This window comes from Danio rerio, chromosome 9, assembly GCF_049306965.1.
Source record: "Danio rerio strain Tuebingen ecotype United States chromosome 9, GRCz12tu, whole genome shotgun sequence".
Taxonomy (NCBI): Eukaryota; Metazoa; Chordata; class Actinopteri; order Cypriniformes; family Danionidae; genus Danio; species Danio rerio.
In genome coordinates this window covers 57,694,856-57,715,000 of record NC_133184.1, presented here as the reverse complement: position 1 = coordinate 57,715,000, position 20,145 = coordinate 57,694,856, and the positions used below count along the sequence as shown (strand labels likewise).

At 36.9% G+C, this 20,145-nt stretch overlaps 1 protein-coding gene across 11 annotated transcripts in view; it reads right to left on the bottom strand.

The window, feature by feature from the left end:
* Window positions 1-8,229: 8,229 nt before the first annotated feature.
* nlgn4xb (neuroligin 4 X-linked b) overlaps window positions 8,230-20,145 on the bottom strand; it is a 100,343-nt gene continuing 88,427 nt past the window's right edge. For 10 of the 11 annotated variants that reach the window (XM_073911467.1, XM_073911462.1, XM_073911465.1 and 7 more), the window contains 2 exons: window positions 16,219-17,008; window positions 8,230-12,592 (listed from right to left, as the gene is read on the bottom strand). In XM_073911467.1, the coding sequence (XP_073767568.1) occupies window positions 11,737-12,592; window positions 16,219-17,008 (1,646 nt within the window). In that variant the 3' untranslated portion in view covers window positions 8,230-11,736. 11 annotated transcript variants of the gene reach the window in all.

Here is a 20,145-nt window from a genome sequence, read left to right as displayed (position 1 = left end):
TCAACACACCTGCCTGAATGCTTCAAGTATACCTAGTAAGACCTTGATTAGCTTGTTCAGGTGTGTTTGATTAGGGTTGGAGCTGAAATCTGCAGGACACCGGCCCTCCAGGAACAAGTTTGGTGACCACTGGCATACACTGAAAGATTTCAAGACTGAAAAGAAATATGCGGTGTGTTCACTTCATATATCACACTCTGAAGGGCACTGAGTGAGTCAAAATTAAATAGTTGTTATTGGAAAACAAAAATGTGTGTGTATCAGTGTGTGTGTGTGTGTGTGTGTGAGTGAGTGACTGTAAGTGCTCTGACTTAATGTGCTTTATCATTGTGAGTTTTCTCAGTATAGATGTGAACATTCCTGCGTGATTGGTTTGTTCAGTGTGTGACTCTAGCTAAAATGCAAAGAAAAGTAGCAGGAGTAAAGGACAGTCAATGTGTGTGTGTGTGTGTGTGTGTGTGTGAACAGATGCTTTCAGAGACTCACACTTACAGCTCATCACTGCAGCAGATCCTCCATCTGTCCTGCAACTAAAATAAAACCAAAACACTGTGTGTGTTACTTTAAATACAACATTATTAAAAAATAATAATAATGTAAAAATAACAATTGTTATATTATTTTTATTATATTTTTGTGTACTAATATATAACAATTTAAATGGAAAAATAAAAAATAAAAGATTTATTTTTATTTGTATTTTCAGTGTTTTTATTTTTTTATTTTATTAAAAAAAATGTAGTGTGCTAAAATATACTAAATAAAATGTAAAAAAAAAAAAAACAGAAAATACAAATAAAACTAAATATAATAAAACATTTCAGTTACAAAAGATGGTTTGGAAAAAAACATGGATAAAAGGAAAATATTTAAATGGATAAAATAAGCAAAATAAATAAATAAATTTATAAATAAATTCACAATAAAATTACATTTATTCAAAATAAAATATAATGAAATAAAATAAATACATAAAATTAATTAATTCCTTTTTTTTCGGCTTAGTCCCTTTATAATCAGGGTTTACCACAGGGGAATGAACCACCAACTTATCCAGCATATGTTTTACACAGCGGATGCCCTTTCAGCCGCAAGCCAGTTCTGGAAAACAAACAAACAAACAAACAAACAAACAAACAAACAAACACACAAACAAACACAAAAACACACAAACACACACAAACACACACACACACACACACACACACACACACACACACACACACACACACACACACACACACACACACACACACACACACACAAAATCCGGCCAATTTAGCCTATTTAATTCTGGAGCACCCGGAGGAAACCCATGCCAACACGGGGAGAACATGCAAACTCCACACATAAACGCCATCTGACCCAGCCGAGGCTCGAACCAGCGACCTTCTTGCTGTGAGGCCACAATGCTACCCACTGCGCCACCGTGTCAATAAAATAAAATAAATTCATAATAAAATCAAATAAATTATTAATACTAAAATAAAATAAAAACATTTTCAAATGAAATGGTAAAAATTAAACATTTAAAATATAAATACAAACGTCAATAATATCTCTATGACACTGTGTTGACGAAAACTTTCACAAAAACCCAGATTTAAATAAATGACATAAAAATAAATAATAAAGTAAATTAAATTCATAAAATAAATTTACTATAAAATGAAATAAATTCATCTCATCTCAATTTCGTCCGCTTATCCAGGGCCGGGTCGCAGGGGCTGCAGTCTTAGGGAAGAACTCCAGGCTTCCCTTTTCCCAGACACTTCCTCCTGCTCCTGGCCTGGGCGTGACCAGTCAAGAGACATGGTCTCTCCAGCGTGTCCTGGGTCTTCCCGAGGCCTCCTCCCGGTGGGACATGCCCTTCCTAGCTAGGTGTCCAGGAGGCATCCGAAGCAGACGCTCGAGCCACCTTAGCTGGCTTCTCTGGATGTGGATGAGCAGCGGCTCTACTCCGAGCTCCTCCCGGGTGACAGAGCTCCTCACCCTATATAATGGTGCACACCCTGCCACCCTCCAATTCCCTGGCATAGACTTTCCCTGGGAGGCTGAGAAGTGTGATCCCCTATGGGATCATGTTTATCAGGCTCCTGTGCGTATATTCAGTAATTTCACTCTTATGGCAAAGAGTAAGTTATTTTCCTGGTCTTACGCAATTAGAGGCTTTTGCATCCGAACTCTTCATATATACATATGTACATTGTAAGAGGCTAAATTATCATATGCATTTGTTTATATGACCAAACATGTCTTTTTGACTCGAGCAGGTCCATACTGACTACAAAGGCAGATACTGATAAGATCAGGGCCTGTTGTGTGGACTTTGGGGGTTTTATGGTGTGGTCACATGTTGATTGGTCAGTTTGAATGTCTTGAATGGCTTTAGTCACATGGTCAAGAAAGATACAAGATAGGTGGTAAACTCGGGCTCTGTCTCTTTTCCTGCCCTCTCTTTTCCTGGCCTGCTCCTCTCCTGCTCTGCTTCTCTCCTCCTCTGGAGTCTATCTTCTCTGACTCTACTGCAATCAGGCTTCTGGGCCTGCTCTCTTTGTCTCTCTCCCTCCCCCTGTGTCTCTCCTTCTAACTCTGGTAACTTTAATTTTACATTTAAGCTGGGTACAATTTATACCATATGTTTTATCATTTCATATTTGATCATTTTATACAGTATTTTGTAATTAATTCAGTTGTAATCATAGAGAATTATTGTCATTAAATCAGCTCATTTTCATGTATTTGTGAATTACTTTTGATTTAACATCAACACTTAATTGTTCCATATAGCAATACAATACAATCACGTAATATCAGCGCTCTCCCACATTTATAGCTATTAACACTGCCCTTATTTACATTTTGTTTTGAGAGTGCAGAAGAATGGTTTGACTAGAAATGTACAGTTTTTTACCATCATGCTGATCACTTTTTAGTCACTCGGCAGAACTACAGTTCGAACCGCTGTGGTTAAAGACCGTTCTTACAACATATTAAATAAAATAAAATATTACACATACATTTATGACAAATTGATCAAAATCCTCTTTAGTGAAGTCAGAAAAGGAACTTAATTAAAAGTAAAATCAACAATAATTTTCTGACCGCATCATCAGATATTTGCTCGTGTTTTACTCCAAAATTTGCTTCAACTGTTTACATTTGATTATCCATTAAACTCAGTTTAAGAAAGCTTCAATATTTATAATGACGACATAACTGAGAAACATTATTTAGCACACGTGAAACACTGTAGATAAAGCGGCGAGCCAATGAGTAAAATCTAAGTTTATTTAATTTTAGAAAAAGCAGCAAAAAGTCTCTGCCATACACAGTCTGTCAACAAGCCTGCCGCTCATCACATCACATCATATCTCTGAGGAACGTTTGAAGATTGAACATGTCCATCAGTACCCTGTTATGCAGAACACTGAGTCATATCATCCCTATATTGACTGACTAATGATCATTTATCAGCTCAGACACGTCCAGGTAATAATTTAATGCGCTTCTCATTAAAAACACACACACACATAAGCAGAAATAAACAATGAACATGTCTGACATCTCTTTATCAATACTGAGGAATTACTTATAGACGCATTAATGAGAAACATTATGCAAACGTTCTGTTTACAGTCACCGAGAGAACTGCTGCGTCCCAATTCAGCTGCTGACAGAATGCACTCGTCTCTTTGAGAAGGAATCGTGCACACTTTTGAGTCTGTGACAGACTTTAGGACAAACCACTTCCCCTGTAATGGACCGTTCTGTTGCTTAGTTACTCTGCCACATCATCCACATTTACTACATAGTTAAACTCTACAAACCAAAGTGTTGGGTTGTGTTGATAAAATGTTGGGTTAAAATGGACAAACTGTTGGGTCAATCATGGACAAACTGCTGGGTCAATCATGGACAAACTGTTGGGTCAAATATGGTTGATTTGTTTTTTTGTTTTTTTTATAAAACTTTAATGATATATTTTAACCCAACTTTTGGGTTTTGTCCATTTCTGAACAAAAATTGGGTTAACTTTATTTTATTGATTTTTTTTAACCCAACTCTTTAAGTTTTTGTCCATTTTGACTCAACATTGTGTTGTTATTTATTTTTACTAAATCATTACATTTTAACCCCACTCTTGAGTTTTTGTTCATGTTTGACCCAACATTTGGTTTAGTTTTTACTGTTGTTTTTTTTCCATATTTGACACAATAGAGGGACATTTTTAAATGAAATATAAATCACATTTTTAACCTAGCTGTAACATTGAGTTATTATTTTTTTTATTAAATTACAAAAATTACCCAGCTATAGGTTTTTTATTTTTTTTTCATTTTTTACCAAACATTGGGTTGTTTTTTTAAATGACATTTTAATAATAAAGATTAACCCAACTGTTGGGTTTGTTAATTTTTGACCCAATATTTGGTTAATTATTTTAATTAAATTTCAATAATTTTTTTTAACTCCACTCTTGGATTTTTGATCATTTGTGACCAAACATTTGGTCTATTTATTTTTTTTTTACTGTTGGGTTTTTGTCCATATTTGACACAACAGTGGAACATTTTTAAATAACATTTAAGTGCCATTTTATTTAAGGTTAATGTTTCCTATTAAATTTTAATAATAAAAAAATAACCCAGTTGTAGGGTTTTTGTACATTTTCTTTTTACCAAACATTGGCTTGTATTTTTAAATGACATTTAAATTAAATAAAAAAAAAAACAACAACAACTGTTGGGTTTGTCCATTTTTTAATCAACATCAGATTATTATTATTTTTTTCAATTATATTTAAATTATTTTTTTAAACCCAAATCTTGGGTTTGTCCATTTTTGACAAAATTATGGTAATGATTTAAATAAATTAAAATATTTTTTTAAAACAACTGTTTGAGTTTTTATTGAGTGTTTATTTTTTTCTATGAAATTATTTTTAACCCAACTGTTGTTTTTTTGTCCATTTCGACCCATCATTTGGTTCATTTTTTTTTTTATTAAATGACAATTGGGTTTGTCCTTATTTGATAATATACATTTTTGAATTAAATTTAAGTTACATTTTTAACCCAATTGTAACATTGGGTTAATTTTGTCTATTAAATTTCAATAAAACAATTAACTCAACTGAGGCTTTTTGTCTATTTTTGACCCATGAACATCGTGTTTATTTTTTTTCAATTAAATTTAAATTATTTTCAATCCAACAGTTGGGGTTAGATTTTAACCAACACGGGCTTTTGATTTTTTTTCATTGAATTTAAATAAAAATGTAAATCCACACTGTTGGGTTTTGTCCATTTTGACCCAACACTTCTATTCAATTTAAATTGAGCTTTTTTAAAACAACTATTGTTCAGAGTGTTCATTTTTTAAATAACATTTCAACCAGTTCTCTTAACCCAACGGTTGGGTTTTTGATTATTTTAGACCCAACATTGGGTTATTTTTTACATTAAATTTAAATTAAACAACAACCCAGCATTTTTATAGTGTAGTCTCCAATGCAGCAACAGGTTAATCAGCCATGCAGGGAAATCTTCTTCTCTGCATAATTCTGCATTCATAAATTAACCCAACGTGTCAGATGAGAAATATTTCAGATCATATTTCTATTTGATTAGATAATAATTAACAATCATTCAAACCTGGTTACCCAAGCCTCTCCTCCCTACTTAACTCTCCTGCATCTGCCATGTTTGTAGTTTAGTAACACATTTTACCAATATTTGTAGTTCTAGTTCTAACTTGTAGTTCTATTCCAGTCCAATATGCAATGTGGATTAGCACACATTTCAGCACACTATTATCTGACACACACTATTTCTATTTTCCCGTTCTCTTTAGTGCGTGTAGTATGTGAATCAGGACACAGCAAACATCTCAATCAATTTCTTAAATTTAAATCAAATCTAAACAGCCTGATGTCAATGTCGGCCAATCACATGATTTGGGAGCGGGACTAACAGTCTGTCTGACCAATAGCATATGGGGGCGTGTCTTCAGGAAACCAATCGCTACTTTTTACCCTCATTTGATGGCGATTCAAGCAGAAGTAAACAAGTATGTGGATCAGTTTGTTGACGGTTGTATTCAAAGTCTGTCATGAAGGTCTAGATGATCCACTGTCACATAAATATCCTTTGAATGATGAGGATGGCAAACGTACATTCAGAGCTGTACACGAGCAAACGTCTTGAAAATAAAGTTCAAATACTACAAGCTGCTGATGTTCTCTGTACAGTTTATCCTATATGCTATTTACACTATATGCTCTAAAATAACACTATTCAGGCTGAGAGGAAGAGTACTGTCAGGTAAAGAAGACCACCAGCTCTTATAATAATATCAATGAGAAATCAGATACGGTTTAGAACTGTCCTCCGCCTGTCAATCATCATCAGAGGGCGGGGTTTAAAAAGAGCTGAGCACCTTTACTCTCCGACAGCAGATCCTCTCTCGGGTTCAGTCTGATCTCCTGCTGAAAGTGTGAGAGATTCAAGCACAACACTGTTCTTCAGTTCTTCAGGACTTCACACCTTAGACGTGTGGTTAATATGGATTTGGCACTAAATCTTTTCAGAAAAGATTGTATGAATCTACCACAGTGAAGGAGATGTGCTACAGCTGGGTCAGAGGTACATCTATAAGACAAAGAGGGAAATTTATATGATGGATGGATGGATATATGGATGGATGGATGGAACACTGTATGAATGAATAAAACGATGGATGGATGGATGGATGGATGGAACACTGTATGAATGAATAAAACGGATGGATGGATGGATGGATGGATGGAACACTATGAATGAATAAAACGATGGATGGATGGATGGATGGATGGATGGAACACTATGAATGAATAAAACGATGGATGGATGGATGGATGGATGGATGGATGGATTGATAAAATGATGGACTGACAAAACAATGTACTGATAGAAGGACATATAAAACGATGGATGGATGGATGGATGGATGATGAATAGATGGATTAATAAAATGATGGACTGATAGATGGACAGATATATAAAACAATGTATGTATGTATGTATGTAATGTATGTACTGATGGATGGGTGGATAGAGGGATGGGTAAAATGATGGATTGATGAAACAATGAATTGATAGATGGACATAGATAGACAATTGATGGATGAATAGATGGACAAAACAATCGATGGATAGATAGATAAAACAATGATTGGTTGGATGAATGAATGGGTAAACAATAGATGGATGGACGGACTGACTGACTGATAAAATTATGGATTGATAGATAGACAGATAGATAAAACACTTGATGGAAGATTGGATGGGAAAAACAACAGATGGATAGATGGATTCCTGGATGGATTGATAAAACAATCGATTGATGGATGGATTGATAAAATGATAGATTGATAGATCTACAGAAAGATAAAACAATGGATGGATGTATGGATGGATAGATGAATGGATGGATTGATGGATGAATGAATGGATGGATGGATGGAGTGATAGATTGATGGATGGATCGTTAAAACAATAGATGGATTGATAAAATGATGGATTGAAAGATGGACAGATAAAACAATGGGTGGATGGATAAAACAATGGATGGATGGATGGATGGATGGGTGGATGGATAAAACAATGGATGGATGGATAAAACAATAGATGGATGGATGGATAAATGGATGGATGGAGTGATAGATTGATGGATGGATCATTAAAACAATAGATGAATGGATAGATTGATAGAATGACGGATTGAAAGATGAACAGATAAAACAATGGGTGGATGGATGGATAAAATAATGGATGTATGGATGGATGGATGGATAAAACAATGGATGGATGGATAAAACAATGGATGGATGGATGGATAAAACAATGGGCGGATGAATGGATAAAACAATTAATGGATGGATAAAACAATGGGTGGATGAATGGATAAGACAATGGATGGATGGATGGATGATTGGATGGATGGAGAGATGGATTGATGGATGGATCGTTAAAATGGATGGATGGATGGATGGATAAAACGATAGATGCTTGGATAGATGGATGGATGGGTGGATGGATAAAACAATGTAAGCATGGATGGATGGATTGATGGATGAATGGATGGAGAGATGGATTGATCGTTGAAACAATAGATGGATGGATGGATGGATGGATGAAAAGATGAATGGATGGATGGATGGATGAATGGATAGATGGATGGATGGATGGATGGATGGATAAAACAATGGATGAATGGATGGATGGATGAAATAATGGATGGGTGAAACAATAGATGGATGGATGATAGATAAAAAACCTAGCAACTGTCAGAGCAACTGCATATCAACAGTCCAGCAACAACTCTCTATTACCACTACACTGCAAAACCCTGGCAACCAACACAAATACCCTAGCAACTGCTTAGTAAGTCCCAAGAAAAGACACTTACTGCATCTGCATAGTAGCACTCTATTGACCACCCAGAGTGCCCTAAAGTTGAAAGAGAAAAACACCCTAGTAACCACCTAGTACACTCTAGCAGTTGCTTAGCAACATTTTAACAAACACTCAAAACTGAGTGCATAGCAACACTCTAGTTACCACTCGAAATTCTCTAGCAAATGCATAGCAACACTCTAGCTACCACTCAAAATGCCCTAACAACTGAATAGCAACACTTTAGCTACCAATTAAAATGCCCAAGCAACTGCATAGCAACACTATAGCTACTACTCAAAATGCCCTAGCAACTGCATAGCAACACTCTAGCTACGACTCAAAATGCCCTAGCAACTGCATAGCAACACTCTAGCTACTACTCAAAATGCCCTAGCAACTGCATAGCAACACTTTAGCTACAACCCAGGATGTCTTAGCAACATCAGAGCACTCAAACAGAATGCACTAACTGCACCAACAGTGTCAACCCACTTGTATATCCAAGCAAATGCTTAGCAATGCCCTAGACACTGTAGCAATACTCTACCACTTACCTACAGCGCCCTAGCAACTGCATAGCAACACTGAAGCAACCCTCAAACTGCATAGCAACAGCCAAACAATCACACAGAACACCCTAGCAACCACCATAATATCCCTCTATTTATTAAGAGTGCTGAAATGCTGTCACACACTAATCAGGAGATCAGAGTCAGAGGATATTTCTTCATCTGTGTAATCATATCTTCTGCACACTGCTAAAATGATTTTCTTACTTAGAGTCTTGTTTCTAGTCCAAATATCTGAAAAGTCTTAAATTCAGAAGCTGAGTTCATCAAGAAGCTCGGTACCTGAGTCAGAGACCCGATGGGAAAGCCAGCATGCTGCCAGAAGTGGTGCTTATTTCACATCTTTTAAGTAAAAAATCACCTAAATTTGACATTAAAGACCTCCTAAAACTAATGCAATAATATAAAATTAAAATATAAAATTAAAAAATAAAATTCCTCTAACAATAAAATTAATGAGTTTTGCCTTAAAACAAGCAAATTAATCTGCCAATGGGGGCAGTGGAATAATCTTGCTTCAGGTTTGAAATAAGTTTACACTGCTTAACCCAATGGCAGATTATTGAACATATTATAAGTCAAAACTTATTTAAATTTGACTTATTTCTTTGACTTATTTTCCCTAAAGACCTCCTAATACAAACAAATAATTGCAATAAAGCCTCTAATAATTAAGTGAGTTTCTCTTTAACACAAGCTAAATAATCTGCCATAAGTTCACATTGCTTACCCCACTGGCAGATTATTTACCATGTTTTAAGTAAAAAAATCACTTATATTTAACTTATTTGTTTGACTTATTTCCCCCCAAAAACCTAAAACATGTTTATTTCTGCATGAGAGGCCTTTAAAAAGTCAAAATTAAGTGAGTTGCTCTTTAAAACAAGCTAAATAATCTGCCAATGGGGGGAGCAGAATAATCTTGCTGTCGTATAAGTTTACATTGCTTAAAACATTAGATAATCTGTCATTGTTGTAAGTCAAAACTTATTTAAATTTGACTTATTTTCCCTAAAGACGTAAATATATTGCAATAAGGCCTCTAATAATTAAGTAAAATTCTGTAAGTTTTGCCTTAACACAAGCTAAATAATCTGCCAACAGGGGAAGTAGAATAATCTTGCTTTCGTATGTTTACATTGTTTACCGCACTGGCAGATTATTTAACCTGTTTTAAGAAAAAAAAAAATAATAATAAAATAAAAAAATCATTTATATTTGACTTATTTGTTTGTTATTTCTCTAAAAAAAACTAAAACATATTAAAAAAAATGCTAAAACATGTTTATTTCTGCATGAGAGGACTTTAAAAAGTCAAATGAAGTGAGTTTCTCCTTAAAACAAGTTAAATAATCTGCCAATGGGGTAAACTAAGTAAACTTATTTTTTATTTGATATACATTCACATTGTTTACCCACTGGCAGATTATCTAATGTTTTAAGTCAAAACTTATTTAAATTTGACCTATTTTTTTATTTATTTTCCCTAAAGACCTCTTAAACATAAAAATATTGCAATAAGGCCTTTAATAATTAAGTAAAATTAAGTGAGTTTCTCTTTAACACAAGCTAAATAATCTGCCCATGGGGGAAGCAGAACATTCTTGCTTTAGGTTTGAAAAAAATTCACATTGCTTAACCCAAAAGCGGATTATTTAACATATTTTAAGTAAAAAAATCACCTAAATTTGACATTAAAGACCTCCTAAACTAATGCGATAAGTCTTCTAACAATAAAATCAAAATTAAGTGGGTTTTGCCTTAAAACAAGCAAAATACTCTGCCAATGGGGGCAGTGGAATAATCTTGCTTTAGGTTTGAAATAAGTTTACACCGCTTAACCCAATGGCAGATTATTGAACATGTTTTAAATAAAAAATCCCTTGAATTTCAGTTATTTGCTTTACTTATTTCCCCAAATCATGTTTATTTCTGCATTAAAGGTCTTTAAAAGGTCAAAATTAAGTGAGTTTCTCTTTAACACAAGTTAAATAATCTGCCAATCAAGCCAAGTAAATTTATGTTTGGTTTGAAATGTTCACATTGCTTACCCCAATAGCAGATTATTTAGCATGTTTTAAATGAAAACTCCTTTAAATTGAACTTATTTTTTAGCTTATTTTCTCTAAAGACCTCTTATATAAGGCCTCTATCAATTAAGCTGAAATTGAGTGAGTTTTGCCTTAACACAAGCTAAATAATCTGCCAATGAAGATGTGAAATAATCTGAACTAATCTGCCAATGGAGTAAGCAATGTAAACTTATTTAACATGTTTTAAGTTTAAAATTCATTATTTTTTTTACCTATTTTCCAAGAAAAGTAAAATATGCTAAACATGTAATGTAATGTGTATTTAAATTGAAATTTAAGCGAGTTTCTCCTTTAAAACAAGCTAAATAATCTGCCGATGGGGTAAGCTAAATAAACTTATTTCTGGCATGGAATACATTTACATTTCTTACCAAATTGTCAGATTATTTAACTAATTTTAAGGCAAATATTTTCGATATTTGGACTTGAAACAAGACTAAACCCCTCATTATTCCTCTGCAGTGTGCGTGTTTGCAGTCGCCGTCCCATGATCGCATTTAAAATGATTACATTCACTGATCACATTATACAGGTTAATAAGTGTAACGTCGCTTAATTCATAAAAGAGTCTGTAACAAAATAGCACAGCGGCTGCACATGTGAGCAGTCTGGGTTAATGCTGATCAGTCTGGGTTATACTCTGGTAGTGGAGTGTCCGTGCGGGAGCCCCGTGCTGCTCGGCGTGCTGTTCCCGAAGGCGTTAAACGGGGTGTGATATGCCGGCTGCATGCCACTAAACGAAGTGGGGATCATAGAGATAGCGTTGGTCGTCATAAGCGGCACGTCGTCAGGCGAACGGCGTAGCGTTAAAGCGTAATCCGGCGGGCACGTCAAACGAATCATATCGTGACCCTGCAGAGAATCGCAATCATGATCGTGATCCATCTGCTTCATCTGAAGAGACATCAATTCTTCGCTGGGCACGCGGGGGATATCGTTAGCATGGTTTCTCGGAGGACTCAACCTGCGGCTTGACTCCAATCGGTGTTTATCCTTCTTATAGTAGAGCGCGGCGAACGCTAGGATGTTTAGAAACAGCAGAGATGCACCAACGGCGATTGTGACGCTCAATTCTGTTGAATAATCGCGCGCTTCGATTATAACCGTACCATCAGCGTGCTCTGACGTCTTCTGCTGGTCTGACATTTGCTTGGTGTTTGCTGGTGGAGCGGGCGGATGGCGGGTGGTGGACGGAAAGAGCTTATTGGACAAGCGTTTGGTGTAGGAGAACGGCGTCGTGTCTTGAGGAGGGATTTTGGTTGTTGAGGAGACGTACTGGAAAAGCTCGTTGATGTTGTGTAAGTGCGGCACTAGCTCCAGCCAGAAGGCGATTTTAGTGGCGCGGTAGTGATCCCGGACGCGTGGCTTTAGCCCGATGTGCAGGTATAGCTGGTCTTTAGGGTTGTATTTAGACCAGGCCACCTCTTCGAAGCGGTTGGGTTTGGTGTGGATGAACTTCGTGTCTTGGGGAACCGGTTGATTCGGGTCTCTGTAATGTAGAGTAGAAGATACAGGATTAGTGTTCAGATTAAGGATGTGCTGAAATAACAATTCTGGGCTGAATGCTAAACATTTGGATGGACTTGGACCAAAATACAAATTGAAGATGCTTGGTAAATGTTATTAAGTAATATTAGTATAGATGCACTGAATCTAAAACTCTGGGCCATAACTGAAACCGAATTTTCAAGGTTGCATTTGGTCAAAAATGAAACTGAAAATGCTTGGTAAAAGTTATTTATTAGTATTAAAAGTGCACCGAAAAGAACATTCTGGGCCGAAACTGAACCCAAAACATTTGGATGGGCAAAAATGAGCTCTATATGGGATACAGCAGAGACATTCATTCATTCATGTTCTTTTCCACTTAGTCTCTTTATTAATCTGGGGTTACCACAGCGGAATGAACCGCCAACTTATCCAGCATATGTTTTACGCAGCAGATGCTCTTCCAGCTGCAACCCATTCCTGGGAAAACATCCACACACACTCAATCACACACATACACCATGGACAATTTAGCCTGCCCAATTCATCTATACCGCATGTCTTTGGACAGGAAACTGAAGCACTCGCCGGAAACCCACGAAAACACGGGGAGAACATGCAAACTCCACACAGAAACACCAACTGACCCAGCCGAGGCTTAAACCAGCAACCTTCTCGCTGTGAGGCTATCGTGCTACCCACTGTGCCACCGTGATGCCCATACTCACGTCAATATAGCATAATTACATCAGTAATTATATTAATTATTAACAAATAATATTTTTACATTACAGTGTTTGTAAAAAAGGTTTGGGTTTAGGGTTGGAGTAGGGGTAGACGATAATACACTGCAATTAATGCATAATTCTATCAATAATACACTTCTCGTTAACTTCTGATCACAGCTGTATCCCTTCTAGCAACAACCGTAGAAGAGATGCAAGCTGCTGAATTTCTGTCATGTTTATTTATCATTTTGTTCCGAAATACATGAAAGTAAGTAAATGCTGTAATTACACAAACAGTGTGTATCTTACACATCAAAGCACATCATCTAATTATATTGAAAATAATTATTATTGCCTCTCCATAGATATCCGCGTGTATTTTAAAAACCTTAAATTATATATATAAATAAATAAATAAATAAATAAATAAGTAAATTCAGGGTTTCTGCTGATATCATAATGTCAAATTTAAGACATTTGAAGACCTTTTTAAGACCATTAAATTTAAACGAATGGCATGGCGCGAATGACACGAATTGCGCGAATGGCGCGGTCATATGGCGCAATACGCAAGAATGGCGCAGCGACAATTGAGCGTTTTGCGCGTTTGACGTGCTTAACGCGCGTTTCGCGCGAATCGGTCGAGTTAAAAAATCTGAACTTCAGCAAACATTCGCGCCGTGTTAACCAATCTGGAGCTTGCTCTTGTGGAGGCGTGATTGTGACGTATCGCCTGTTGTTGGAGTCCCGAGGGAAACAGGGAAATAGAGAAAAAAATTTTTGTTCTTGCCCCGATTTCCTCTATTTGTGGACAAAACTGCTATAATATGATAAATAAATCATATCAAAAAGCACGAAAAGAAGAAGGAACAGTTTACTGAGAGCGCGCAAGAAAATTTGTGCGTGAGAAATGCGTATTTAAGAGTGAGAAAGTTTGCGTGCGAGCAGCGTATTATATTTGAGAGCTCACATGCAAATTTTCTCACTCTTAAATATGCACTGCTCACGCACAAATTTTCTTGCGCGCTCTCAGTACACTGTTCCCTCTTCTTTTCATGCTTTTTGATATGATTTATATCAGTGCACTATTTATTACTAATAACCAAAATACTAAAATAGATTACATATTACACTTTTAATATAAAAAACCATTACATTTTTGGCTGTATGTTATATGATGAGATATTTCCCGTTTCAAACACTTAAAGACACAGAGAATAGTTTTAATTTAAAACCATTCCTTAAGCATCCAAAAGGTGCATCATACTAATAAAATAAAAATAAAATAATTTAAATTTAACTAATGCAAGCAGGGCGACGCAGTGGCGCAGTGTGTAGCACGTTCGCCTCACAGTCGCTGGTTCAAACCTCGGCTCAGTTGGCGTTTCTGTGTGGAGTTTGCATGTTCTCCCTGCCATCTCGTGCATTTTCTCCGGGTGCTCCGGTTTCCCCCACAGTCCAAAAACATGCGGTACAGGTGAATTGGGCAGGCTAAATTGTCCGCAGTGTGTGTGTGTGTGTGTATGTGAATGTTTCCCAGAGATGGGTTGCGGCTGGAAGGGCATCCGCTGTGTAAAAACTTGCTGGATAAGTTGGCGGTTCAATCCGCTGTGGCGACCCCAGATTAATAAAGGGACTAAGCCGACAACAAAATAAATGATATGAATGAATATTGCAAGCAGAAATGTAAGTCTGATAGAAAATAGGGAAACACTTGATAAGGTATTATAGCCTACTGCACTATTCACTCTTCAAATAATCGCACTATCAATCTCATGTTATCATGGCAACTAAAATAAAGTGTCTGCTGTAGTGTTTTGTAAAGTACAGTAAAATACTTTAATTGATCTGTTGTGGTAATACTATAGTTGCTATGGTAACACAACAAGTGTCATATAAACAACCCAGTGCTGTAGTTTTTTTTTTTTACAATATTGGGTATATTATTCTACAATTCACCACATTTTACTGTAGTAAAACTACACTGTATTTCATTTAATCAGTTCACTATTCTTAATACTACAGTATGCAGTATTAATACTACAGTAAGCATCTCTTGAGAGCAAAAGCACGAAAGGAGGAGGAAACACAAGACACAAAAATTGTGAGTCTGCATCGTCTGACGGAGCGAGAGCAGATCATTCGCACGTGAGCAGCCAGTGTTTAGAGAGCTCGCGAGCAGATTTGTCCACGAACAGAGGAGGATTCGCTCTCTTGTATTACATGAATGCGCTCCCGACTTATAAAACTTTCCTTACGACATTTGTCAGTGAAATAACACCATACTCCACCAGCCGAAATCATGTGGCACACACCTATGCAAACACAGCGATGACGTGACATTCGCCGCGAGCACTGAGTCAATAACAGAAAGCTCATTGGCTATTGTAAGTTGACCTTACTTGTAGTTGTAATACCGCAAAATACAATTGGACTAGTGAAATAATGAACTATAAAACTCGAAAACCTAGCAACAACAACAAAAAAGAATGTAAATGAGCTTTAGATTTAGTATTACATGGACTTGGAAAAATAAGACCTGCGCAAAAAAAGACCTAGAACAGCGAATTTAAGACTTTTAAGGCCTTGAATTTCAATTTTAAAATTTTTGACTTTTTAAGACCTTTTAAGACCCCGCGGAAACCCTGTAAACATGCGCTCCAAATGCTGTAATCACACCGGTGTGATCGTATGCGTGAACGAATTAACAATGCACTGAAATTTAAATTCTTAGTGCATTCTGGATGTAACACATTAATTTCCATAAAAAGTAATGCAACTAGTTACTTTTCTGGGGAGTAACTCAATATTATAATGCAGTATTTTAAGAAGTAACACTTTCACAACACTGGAAGCTGATTATTTTTAAAGTAACCCCTAAAACACTGATGCTTCTCACCCAGTTTTGGCAAAGTTGGTCCAGTAGGTCATGACGACGGCGCTCAGCATGATGTCGTTCTTGGAGAAGTTGCAGTTGAACAGATCTGTGGGTCCGATCATGGGAATCCCGAACACATACGGCAGCTCGTCTCCATGTGACGAATCAGCCCACGCCGGCTTCATATCGCTCTGGCAGTGGTGGTAAAATGCGTAGAAGTACGTGGGCGATCCATACTGTGCGTGTAAATCCGCTGTGGCCACAGCTGGCGCCACCCACTGGTGATCAGTAAACAGCGCCACCAGCGTTTTCCTCCTCATCTCTGGGTTTTCTCGATCCGCCCAATCCGTATACATGAACTTGATGGTTTCTCGAAGTGTATCCTTTCCTTCAGGATAGCCGTATAAATGATCTACAAACTCCGAAATGGCGAATTCAAAGTCGTTGCTGGTCACTCTATCCTCGCTGTCCAGAATCCCATCCACAAATTTATACCCCTCACCCTGGTTTACGCCCAACATAATATCGTAGTTCAGAAATTCGCCTTGCTCCATTAATATCTGTGGGTCATCGGGAATTACGTCTCCGTCGATTACGGGTCCGAAAGCGATGTGGTATTTGGCCGGCGTGATGTTCTGCTCGATTAGCTCTTTGTAGTTTTTGCTCTGGAGGCATTCGATCAGCTCCAGCGTGTCGTCTTCATTGCATCCCACTTTTTCGGCCAGCAGACGTGTGTATTTGGCCGGCTGGTAGTTCACCGCCCAGCTGGAGAGAGCTGTGCCGCTCTGGATGATCGCCTTCTGGAACAGATCTAGAACAAACACAAACACCCACTGTCAGAAAAAAAACATTTACATTTACAGTGCGTGAAATAAGTACTGAACACGGCACCATTTTTTTTGGAAAACATATTTTCTAAAGGTGTCGTTGACTTTAAATTGTCACCAGATGTTGGTGACACCCAAATAATTCCATATATGCAAAGGAAAACAAAAGTAATTAGTTTACAAATTATAAATTATGTGTAATAAAATGAAACACATGAAGAAAGTGAGGTGAAGTTTAGTAGTGAAAGCCCAGACAGCAGCTCAGTAATTTCTCAGTAGTTCTCTGCCCTTCCTCAGTGTAAATGAAGATCAGCTGCTTCAGTCCAACATCTACATCAGCAGGAGGATGAAGAAGAAACCAGGGTGGACATTTTAGCAAGACAATGATCTAAAACACAGCCAAGGAGACTCCCAGATGCTTTCAGAGAAAGAAAATCAAGCTGTAGAATGGCCCAGCTAATCACCTGATCCGAATCCAATAGAGAATATAGAATAAAGCTCAGATATGATGGACGAGACCCACAGAAGCATCAAGATTTGGACACTCTGTTGAATTTAAGAAACTCCCACCTGAGCACTGCAAGAGGCTTTATTCTCCATAAGAGGCGTCTCTAAGCTGCTGCACCAATAAAGACTTATATAGAGTATTAAATACATTGCAGTAGTTCAGCGCTTTCTTCTTGTGTCCTTCCAAGTGTTTTTACATGTAACTCAATTTTCAGTTTTTTGTTTTGTTTTGTTAGGGTTTTATGTTTGTATTGTTTTTTTTTTTAAATAGAAATCTGCTTTAAGTCCATGTCAACAGCTCCTGTAGAAATATTACTTCCAGGAAAATCATGACAAAGGGTCCTATCATACACCTGGTGCAGTGTGGCGCAAGGCGCGACGCAATTGTTATTTGCGAGTTTCAGCTTGGCACAAGAGTCGTTTTGACGTTTTCCGCCACGCTGTTTAAATGGCAAATGCATTAGCGCTCATATGTGTGCCCATAGGAGTTCTGGTCTAAAAAAGAAGGCGTTCTGAGGTGCACTGCTGGCGCGTCGCTATTTGAGAAACTATAATAGATTTTTCATTAGACCAAAACAAAGCCGGTCTATTGTCCAGCGCAGAGTGAGTTAGTTGTGCGCCTGGCTTAATACACACACAAGATGTAGAGCAATACGCAAATATCTTTACATATGAAAAATAATTAAAATATTAAGGATATATATATAGGATATAATAAGGATATATATAGGATGTAAATATAAAGGATTAAAATATTACAAAAATGATTATTTTCTAGTCTACATAAATATGAAAAATCACTGCTTTTATGTCTTCTTCATCTCGGGAGGCTTGTTCAGTTCGTTTATGACAATTTGCTTTTGTATAGTGTTATTATTATTAGCAGTATTATTTATTATATCCATATGACACTAACGTTCTATGCCAATGAGATGGAGAGATGGGCACTAGTGGGCGGGGCTTTCCCCCTCTGATGACACATACAAAGGGAGAATGTCAATCAAACTGTGTCTGCAGACTGCTTTCATCAAGTCTAATTATAAACAAACACAATTAATTCATGTTTACCATCAGAGGCTGGAGATATTCACACACTACTGACATACAACTCGGTTTAAACCCTGCATAAAAGTCTTTTTTGCATAATAAGTGCTCTTAAAAAAATCAAATAACTAAAAACTAGAACCTAAAATTTGTTGACAAATGTTCACTTAAGAAAAGTGGAACGAGCCAATAACCAGATCCCTACAATGTTCTGATGTAGAGATGTTGCTGTTTTTAAATGGTTAGCCTGTTGTATTGCTATAGGGACAGCTGACAGCTTATTAATGATAAATCAAAGCTTCTTGCCAATATGAGTACTATAAATCAACCACGATGTCTCTATAACAGTCTCTATGACAGTCAAACTCTGGACTTGAACTTTATGTAAAAATGGCTTGCCATATTTTATTGAAAATATAATGCATAAGTGTGAAAGTGATTCATGAGTAAAAGAAAACAGAGTTTAAGTCAAAGATGGCTCGCCATATTTTGAGAAAAATAATGCTTAAAAATGATTTATTGGAAAACTGTAAGTCTGATAAACCTGAAAAGATAGAACAGCAACAACTAACACAGAATCAAATCAAATCACTTTAATTGTCACATAATCAGCAGCACGTGTGATGCACGGTACAGATACAAATACAACAACAGTGCAAAATACAACAGCATAAATATGGATTGGTTAAAGTGCAGTGCATGCTACATATTGATGGTGTGCAGAGAGGGGTGTGGAAGAGAGTCTGTGTGTGGTGTGTTAAGTGTTCATCAGCCTGATAGTCTGAGGGAAGAAGTTTCCTTCAGTCTGCTGGTGCGTGATCGGACGCTGCAGAACCGTCTGCCTGAGGGTAACAGAGAGAAAAGTCTATGGCTTGGGTGGCTGGAGTCACTGATGATTCTCTTGGCTTTCCTCATGCACCGCCTGGTGTAGATGTCCTGGAGGACGGGAAGCTCACTACTACGTGTCCAGCAGTTTGCACAATCCTGTGTAGGTGTAGTAAACAATACTACATGTAAATTTTTCACTGGTTGAGGCGGCCAAATATGGACCAGATTCCGGTCAGAGAATCAGGAGGGCAGGAGAAGTGTTGACGTTTGAAATATTTATTTTCTTCAACATAATCATCAGATTGCTCAATTATGGGGAATGGTAGTGAGTTAATAAGATGTAATGGTCTACGAAGGAAAAACAAATAAATAAATAATTACAAACTATTATTGACTATGAATTGACATTAACATTGACTAAAACAATAGACTGCAACAATAACATTCATCATTAATGTCCATATTAAACTCAATTATATTAACAGTAATGTCTGTTAGGAATGTGACAGTCTAATTAGCAACAACAGTCTAAAAAATGTCCGTTCATATAGGCAAACACGCTGATCGGCCGTCCATAACGGCTATTTATAGCTCTGGCCTAATGGCGATGACTCAGCAGAATTATCGGCCGCAAATAACCGCTATAGCGGAACATTATAGGCGATATAGACCTCAAAATAGTATCAGCATGCATGTTACATAAGTATTAGATGTTTCAGATTAAACTTACTTGTATAAGATA